Source organism: Lactuca virosa, chromosome 8 (genome assembly GCF_052849685.1).
Source record: "Lactuca virosa cultivar CGN04683 chromosome 8, Lactuca_virosa_CGN04683_v6, whole genome shotgun sequence".
Classification (NCBI taxonomy): Eukaryota; Viridiplantae; Streptophyta; class Magnoliopsida; order Asterales; family Asteraceae; genus Lactuca; species Lactuca virosa.
Window position 1 is genome coordinate 333,742,516 of NC_136433.1, and position 9,726 is coordinate 333,752,241.

Genomic DNA, 9,726 nt, shown 5'->3' on the forward strand with positions numbered 1-9,726 from the left:
ACACCTTAAAGCTTGCATGGGGCTTCCATGGTCATAAATTTTGCACCTTTATGCCATGAAACCCCTTCTAGACCCCAGATCTGAAAGATAGGTCACATGGGACGTACGTTTCCCAAGGACCAAGTTTCTTGAACCAAAAACCCCATAAAGTGACAAATAAGAGATCTAACAAGCTACTAAGCAAGGTTGAGACTTGATTACCAGAAAATAAAGAGGATGAGAAGTTGTTTCTGGATCTACTAGCTTCCTTCTGAATCTCCAAGCTTCTTCTCTTCTTCACAAACTTCAAATACACAAAGTACACTAAAAAAACTCACAAACTCACACAAAGCTCTAGGGGTTCGTGGATTAGGGTTTGGGACTTGGAGGTTGGAAATGAGGCCAAAAAGTGGGGATTAAGATGCTTAAATAGGGTGCAAAATCCTGAAATTAGGGTTTCATTCTAGCAGACCTACTTGCCGAGTCGAGGCTCTCAACTCGTCGAGTAGGTGGCTTAAGATCCCACGTCCAATCTCGTTTCTACTCGATTAGTCTGGGGCTCCCAACTCGTCGAGTAGCTCTTCAAAAATGAATAAATTATAATTAAATGCGTACCAGGAACCAAGCGTTACAATCCGTGTGATGGTTAGGCTAGGGTATCCCATATCAGTTAGACCTTTAGTCGAAGCATAGTGGTGGGATCAGTTCGCGAGACTGTGGGAAGGCCATAACATTCATGGAATTTAGGAAGGTTGTGGGTCATAGGGAGCTGAGGTTTGTATGCAGTCATGTAGGATATCCTGAGAACTCTTGATAGTCTTTCCTGCGTGTTCCTTGTTTGTTTGTGACTCTAGAGTGGGATCACCTGTTCGACTGTCTATCTTACCTCTGATTACATATAGTTATCTATTCATTAGTAATCTGTAATTCGTGAATTAGAGTACTATATGAGGCCCGAAATGCGTTAGTGAGTTGTTACACATGTAAACTAGTGTAGATAATTACATGTGTATATGCGTAACACCAGGATTCTCAAGATACATTTCTACTACGGATTTGTAATTTTTGGTGGTGGCCACGCCATGGCGAAGTCAAATTTGGGCGCGTGACTTTTGGACCACCACGACGTGGTGTAGGTCACCACGATGTGGCAGCTGATCAGGCCCAAGCCCATGATTATTTTAGAGTTCCCTTTGTATTTAAACCTCTCAAAATCCATTTTAGGTTCATCCTCAGCCTTTAAACCTCCTTTCACCTCAAAAACCCTAACCCTAGCCTCCATTGAAGTTGTAAGCTCATGCTTGGTGCTTTTTGGTGATTTTAGAAGGAGAAGGAAGCTTATACTGAGGTGGTTTCATGGCAAGCATCATTTCTTCAGCTAAGCTTATCTCTTGGACCTTGGTGAGTGCCCAAGACTCAACCTTTTCTTGTCATGTTGCTAGATCTCTTGTTTTTGTCCCCTTTTTCCATGAGTTGGATGGACTTAAGTGATGGGATCTCATAAAGTTTGCAACTTTATGAATCTCCAGGTCATAATGAGCAAGTAGTGCCTTGTATCCAGATTATAATCATGTTATGATGTCATGCATGGGATTTTAGTCATTAAACCATATTTTTGCCCTACAATGGAAAAAGGGATGTTTTGGACATTCAAGTCCATAAAGCCAGGATTTTTATGGTCACTTTGGAGTGTGAATCATTTTTGGAAACTTTGGAGGTGCTAGTCCAAGGATTTGGTGCTTAATGAGAATCTTGATGCATTAAGTCACCATTAGTGATAAGGTTTGGGGACTTTGGCTTGTGGAAGGATTTGAGGGATAAAGTTGGAAACTTTATCCATCAAGACCATGGAAAGGTCTAGATGTGAGCCTTTGAGTTGTTGTGGTTGGAAAAGGAGGACTTAATGGTTTAAGTTGTCTAGACGCATCACCACGGCATGGTTGAGGTCACCACGACGTGGTGACTTGGTCAAGACCCGCTTGTTTTGTTGGGTTACGACCATGACGTGGCCAAGGAGGCCACAACGTGGCAACTAGCTGGGTTGACTTTTGACTTTTGACCTTGACCTGGATTTTGACCAAGGTTTGACGTAAGGGTAATTTGGGTATTTTGAGTTGTAAATGAGATTGGTCTCTATTTGATGAATAGGTGACAGGTAGGGCTGATATTCGAATTCGGGACCTATTCAGCTCTTTGTTCAGACCGAGAGGTGAGTCTCCTCACTGTACCCGTGGGTCGAAGGCACCAATGTCGGCCTACTAGAATCTAGTATGCTAGTTGTCTTTGTGACTCTTGCATGGTATGTTAAGCTAGGCCCATTGTATGACGGGCTAGGCCCATTTGTATGTTGGGTTGGGCCCATCCATCAGGAAGGTATAGGCCCAATGTATGTTATGTAGGTTGCTAGTTGTCTCTCTGAATCTTAGTCTCTCTGACTCTTGCATTTGTATGTTGGTTTGGGACCATTGGTTTGGAAGGGCTAGGCTCATTATGGTGGGTTGGGCCCAATGTGAGGGCTAGGCCCAATGATATGTATTGTATGTGGTATTTTGGGGAACTCACTAAGCTTTATCCTTACGGTTTTATGGTTATGGTTTCAGGTACTTCCAGTTCGAAAGGGAAGGGCCCGACTTGATCACATTGAATCCACCCATGTTTCCGCAACTGGATGGATTTTGGGATTGCACTATGATAACTATTTTTACTCTGATATACTTTAGAATGATTGAAAATGGATAAATGGTGTTTATGTTTAAATTAAAAATAAAATTTTTACCTTATATTTTTTGGGATGTTACAATATGTTCATGTTTGGTTACTTGTTTGATTTATATGTCAACATAGTGAGTGATGGTTTGAGGCGGTCTTGCTGTGTGCGGTAGGACAAGATACCCGGGCAGGTCAACGATGTGTTGTAGGCGTGGGAGATGGGTCAATCATGGACTGAGGGGCCTATGAGAGCGGTTCAGGTGTACTATAAGCCTTGCAAGGCGGTCCAATCATATTGTAGGCTCAGGAGAGCGGTCCAAGTGCATTGTAGGCCTTGCGAGGTGGTTCAGTCAGACTAAAGGTTCATGTGTGCATGCATTGTATGTATATTGTGGTGTGTGGTGTTTTGGGAAACTCACTAATCTTTTGCTTATAGTTGTGGATTAAATGTTTTTTAGATACCATTGATGATCGTGGGAAGGCGAAGGCGTGACTATACGTACTCATCAGCAGCATTGGAGTTACGTATCTATTATATTACTCTGATTTTCAATTAATTGTATTTTGAACAAATGATTTTTTTTACTTGGATTTTATGGAAATGGTGTTTTACCTTAATTAAAAATGAAAATTTTGTTTGTGAAAATGGGACGCTACACGAACCATCATAACTTAGGTTTCGGAACCACTGTCTGTGTGAGATTAGGTTTCTGTTTGAGGATCTATTGACTAATTTTAGGTTTTTAGGGATTCCAAGTTAGATTTTGGTTTCGTTTGGGTTTGAGATTAAGGTCTAATGTTGATTACATGTTTCATATTATGGTTTCATTTTGGTTTGGGTGGTGACTGGCGGTGGGTGAAGGAGGTGTTGGTGGTGACAGGTGGTGGTTGTTAGAGTTGAGAAGGAGTACAAGGAAGAGAGAGATGAAATGATACAAGGTTTTCTAAAAATTAATAACTAATATAAAAATAAATAACTTATAAACGATTAAAAAATAAATAGAAAATGGGAATATATTCATTTCATGCATATAGGGATGAAACGTGCAAGTTTAAAACAAACAACAGATAGTCCGAAGTAATTTTTGAAATAAAGACTAAACATGTAATTTAACACCTGAACCAATGACGAATAATATAATTCACCCGTTACCTAGGCAGTTAATAGTGTGTTATAGTGGTGCTATAGTGTTTCGTGGAGGTGTAAGAACGATATTTACCAAATAGCGGTTTAGAATAGCTGTGACGCTATTAGCTTCGCGATTTACCGTTATTTACCGCAATTATGGTCACCGTTATAGCGGCATTACAACTCTATTTGAATAAATTCCATTTTGGGGCTATTTTACATGAAGAAAATGGTTTTTGTGTCATTCCATTGAATAAAATTGTTTTTCTTAGCCCAAATCAAAAAATTGATTAAGTTTTGGGTCTATGACGATTTCCATTGAAACAATATATGTGTTGTCATACTAATTGTGTTGAAGACTTGAAGTATTGGGGTATGATTAACTCAAATTGCTTAATCACTTTATTTGCTAACTGTGTTGAAGTATGATTAGAATGCTAACTATTGCTTATATTTTCTTGTTAATTGTGTTAATGTATGATTAACTATGACATTAGTAACAAGCATATGAAGTATAATTAACTAATTATGATATGTGAAGCATGATTAAGTGGTTAACCAAATTGAGTTAGTAACTGAATATCAATTTTATTCTACCAATTAGCTAGAATTGTGAATATATGGTTCAGAAAGAAAAAATTGGGGTGAGTTAAATGATTAATTGTGTTAAAATATTGCTTATGTTTTCTTGTTAATTATGTTAAAGTATGATTAATTGTGTTAAAGTATTGCTTATGTTTTCTTGTTAATTATAACATTGGTAACAGGAATATGAAGTATATGATTAATTAATTATGATATATAAAACATAATTAATTAATTATGATATATAAAACATGATTAACTGATTAACTAGATTGAGTTAGTAAGTATAAAAATTTTATTCTAGCAATTAGCTAGAATTGTGATTATATGGTTCTATAGTTGTTAAAAAAAATTGAATTGAGTTCAACTTTAAAATGTGATTAGGTGATTAATACTCTTTTATATATATATATATATATATATATATATATATATATATATATATATATATATATATATAGAGAGAGAGAGAGAGGTAAGTTCAATTGAGAAAATAAAAAAGGTTGAGAATGGGGGAATCGTTCTCAGCCACTCATTTATTTTTGCCGCAAAAGCCTTTGTTGTACCAGCGGAACTGGATAAGGAATACACATGTGTTTCCAACAAAACATGTTTCCTTAAGTTATGCTAATCATTACCTTAATATATACAAAAACATAGTTTTTTTTTGTTTTTTTAATTTTTAAGAAGCTATTTATATCGAAAAATGATTTTAAATATACCAAAATTTATGATTTTTTATTCTCTACAAATAGACATCCATATTGATATATTTTTAAGATAAAATAAAAAAAAAAAAAATTTATATTTTCAGCTATCGTTATTCATAAATGAATAAAAATGCATCAGATTTTTGCTACAGTACATTCGTTATTCACTTATGAATAAAAATATATAATTAATTTTTTTTACAGTTTAAGTATCATTTATACTACTTATTCATATATGAATAACAAATTAACTGTAACAAAAATCTGATAAATGTTTTATTCATATATGAATATAAAATATGACGACAACTAATACACGTTTTATTCATATATAAATATAATATATGATGAAAGATGATGTAAAAAATATATTTTAAGTAAGAAAACTTTATTGCGTGTCATATTCATATATGAATGGTACTTAAACTATAAAAAAAGTTACGCATACGTTTTATTCATAAGTGAATAACGAATATACTGTAATAAAAATCTGATAGATTTTTTTATTCACTTATGAATAACGAGAGCTGAAACTCTAAAAAAAATAAATTTTTTATTTTATCTTAAAAGTATATCAATATGGATGTCTATTTATAGAGAATAAAAAATTATGAATTTTGATATATTTAAAATAATTTTCCGATAATAATGGCTTTCTAAAAATAAAAAAAAAACGAAAAAAAATATGTTTTTGTGTATATTAAGGTAATGATTAACATAGTTTAAGGAAACATATTTGGTTGGAAAACACATGTTTATCCGTTATCCATTTCCGACGGTACGCCTAAGTGGTTTGCGGCAAAATAAATGCGTGGCTGAGAATGATTCCCCCATTCTCAACCTTTTTTTTTCTCAATTGAACTCTCCTATATATATATATATATATATATATATATATATATATATATATATATATATATATATATATATATATATATATATATATATATAACAAAAACGATATACCATTGTGATTACAAATAGTAGCCGCGATTTCAAATAAGAACAGGTAACCGCTATTATATTTTTTACCGCATAATTGCATACCTCGTTACATTAAGCATTATAAAGAATATGAGAATAAATTATTTAAATTTAGAAACAAAAATAAACGGTCAAAACTAACCAATGACCGGAGCAATAAACTTTTGGTAAAAAAATATAATCCTTGTGTTCTTAGAACTTTAAATTTTACATAAATTATCCTTATAAATTTGTTTCGTTTTGGTCAGTTTAGTCCTCATGCTAACCTTCTATTTTGAATAAAAATATCGTTATTAAATAGAAGGTAAGAAACCATTATAACACGAATCAGATGCAAACTTAAAAAACCAAAACCACAATAAAATATATTCATAAAAACGATCTCCACAAAATTAAAAAATCACGACTGAAACCTCTTAACTTCTTGACAAGCACTTTTGTGAACATTTCTAAAACTGAATATAATAAACATCGTCCCCAATCATAAATGAACATTTCAAGTAAAATTAAAACCCCAACATCAACATAATCAAACTACAAACCAAAAATAAAACATAACATGAAATGATATGATGAAATCATAAAAAAGGGTCTAAAACCTTCAAACCCTAAAATGACCCACGCCAGCCCAATCCGCTCACAACAGCCCAAACCAGTCCCCTAACCACATCCCACATCACCGGTTCAAAAAAAACCCGTGCAAACCGAAGAGCCCAAGCCCAAGCCCAATTAACCATCATGACATCATCACCTGGCCTCATAAGATTCCAAACTTGTCATATCCCATATGCCACGTATCTAACTAGACTAGCCACGTGGCAGCTGTTTCAAACACTCTGAACAAAGATACTCCAATGAAAACGTTTCTTCATACTCACTATTGTGCACACACCTCCCACATTCACAACACCGAGGTATGCAAATTATGCAAGCCCTACAAAAATCAGGACATTCATCTTTCTTTTCTTGACAGCTGTCACCTGGACAATCGTAAACAAGCCTCAGATTTTGACATCTAGGGCACACTTCAACATCTATTGCTCGATCATCATCCGATTCTGAATACAAATTCCCACGATGATAATAACGCGGATTCAGATCATTATCGTGATCGTTTTTCTCAATTCCCAAAAGTTGTTTCAATTCTTCAAAGTGTTCAAGTGTTATTCCATAAAAGCTACCTGTTCTTATGTGTTTAATTCCACCGGATTCAGCAATTGAATTAAAGGATTTTAGATTGTTTAAGATTCCCTCGATTGTGAGTCTTGTGCATCCAGGAACAGATAACTAAACAAAAAATTAAAAAAGTTGAATTCCATAAAATCTTGGAATAGAATTACAATAAAAAAGGTTGAAAGAAGATTAAATAATTGTTTACCTTGGTTAACTTTGGATTGGTTTTGAGAACACGTTTGAGAGCATCATCAGTGATTTTGGGGCATTTTATTAAGCTGAGACACTGTAGATTACCTTCAGCCCTATTGGTTAACTGAACAAGAATGTCATCGGTGATTCTCTCATTCAATGGCTGATCAATGTGAAGATTTCTCCATAAAAGAGAATCGTTACGAATGGTGGAACATAAAGATCTACAAACACGTTCCACCAATAAAAGGTCTCTAGTTTGAAGATAACTAAGAGCTAGAACAAAAGCCTCGTGAGGTTCTCCTCCAATAACATCAGGACAAGATGACGAAATATTTACAAATTCTTCTGATTTTGGGACAAGAACACTTGGACTCCCATGATCGAAAGACATTATGACATCTACATTGTGTTGATCAACTATCGTATATGATGTTGGAGTAGGAGTAGGAGTAGAAGTAGGACATTTATCTTGATACATGAAATTGGTAGGAAAAGATTGGAACCTCATAGCACTGCTCCAAAAGAAATTAAAACCTGCAAATAGCCCGTAATCTTCCTTGTGATTTGTGATTCTGTTCCTCATGTATTCGCCATAATCCATTTCCAAATCACCCAGCCATCCTGTAATGGCGGTAAAAGTGGTACTGATGTCAATATCCATGCCAAATGGATCAGATGGCAACATGTCAATGATATCTTTTGATACAGAATCTGGTGAGCCACTCTTGTCGATTATCTCTCTTCCATGGCTGAATCGATCATGTAATTCTCCATGAACATGACCATGTCTTGGCTTTCCATAAGCATCTCCCCCTTTATCCGACATGCCTTCAACACCATACCCACCGTTCACCATTCTCAGTGGTGAAACCAAATTGTCTTCCGACGTATGAGCAGGGAAAATCGGACGCTGAGAAAAATTCAATGCCATTTTCTATAACCCTAATAAGAAGTTGTGATTTCGCCGGAGATGAAACCGAAATCAAGGAAACTGAGACGAACTAAATGACAAAACGAAATAGGAAAAGAGGAAGAAGTCGCTGATTTTTTTAATCGTTTTATTTTTCAAACTCTTTATTTTGGGGATGATTACCTATACCTAAAGTTAACAAAAGTAGAACATACGTAAGATATTAACAAGAAAACCCTCAATTTTGGGGGCAAACTAAAACAACGCGCCAAAATTTCACAGAGTTTCTTGTATCAGCTATAATACAAAATATAGACCGCGTGAGATGATTAAAAACGAACACTGTACAAATAAAGAATCAACGAATAATAACGCCCTAACGTTCAAAACCGATACCTAAATTGACGTAACCACAACACAAAAACCAATCCGAAAGAACGGAATCAAACAAATTAACAAGTGGAAGAACACAACCTGATTGAAATACCAAAAAACCCGAACTTTTACTCCAAACGAACGCCAATCGACAGAGTTTGAAGAGAGAGAGAGAGAGAGAGAGAGAGAGAGAGAGAGAGACAACAGAGCCAGTGTCCGTGGATCGAATTAATCAAATCGCCTTTAGCGTCGGTATTCTATCGAATGAATGCAGATGACATGGAAGGAATGGAATGGAATAGAAATTGGATCCGATATGGAGGAATCTGTCGATGGAGTCCGAAGATTTCTAGAGAGAGAGAGGGAGGGAGAGAGAGAAAAAAGGAAGGAAGGGGGTAATGTGTAGAGAGAGAAAGAGTGTGGGAAAAGAGATGTTGTAGGGAGTATTACTATGACTAGAAGAGGTGGATACCGACACGTGTCTGGTTGGTAGGGTTTTACTGCTTCTTCGATATAAGATGTGGCGGGAGTCCAAAACTGAAAACTCCAAATCGATCTATTTTTGCGCCTCACCGTTCGTCATGAAAATTTACCTGTCACCGGTAAATACTAACGCCATGGTAATTAATGGTGAAAAGGAACCTGTGCCTCTATTTTGCTGGACCTCACTTCCTATTTTTCCTCTTTTCTGATTGAATACGTATGCAAAAAAAAGGTGTATAAATTATTATTTAAATTTCTAAGTAAATTGGTTTAACAAAATAATTTGACTGGTTTGATAGGCTTAAATATTATATAATTTAAATGGTTGATGTATATCTTTTCTATTTTAAATACGATGGTTTGAACTTTTTGTACTTTATCTATTTTTATCATTGTATTTGATGTCTAGCTCCAATGTTAATGTAACTAAACCAAATCTGTTTTTATTCGTTTGGTTTGTCAGATCATTAAAAAGATATATCAAATTCAATTGA

General features: G+C 35.1%; 1 protein-coding gene across 1 annotated transcript; it reads right to left on the reverse strand.

The window, feature by feature from the left end:
* Positions 1–6,435: 6,435 nt before the first annotated feature.
* On the reverse strand, positions 6,436–9,167 carry LOC145132327 (F-box protein SKIP14-like). Its single transcript, XM_079067075.1, has 2 exons — positions 7,475–9,167; positions 6,436–7,383 (listed from the first exon to the last, which is right to left on the reverse strand). The coding sequence occupies exons 1-2, from the start codon at positions 8,393–8,395 to the stop codon at positions 6,904–6,906; spliced, it is 1,401 nt and encodes a 466-aa protein (XP_078923201.1). The 5' UTR covers positions 8,396–9,167; the 3' UTR covers positions 6,436–6,903.
* Between the last annotated feature and the right edge of the window lie 559 nt (positions 9,168–9,726).

Coding starts and splice junctions, on each gene's coding strand:
- LOC145132327 (XM_079067075.1), bottom strand. CDS start 8,395: ATGGCATTGAATTTTTCTCAGCGTCCGATTTTCCCTGCTCATACGTCG. Junction 7,384..7,474: donor CCAATCCAAAGTTAACCAAG/GTAAACAATTAT, acceptor TTTTTTGTTTAG/TTATCTGTTCCTGGATGCAC.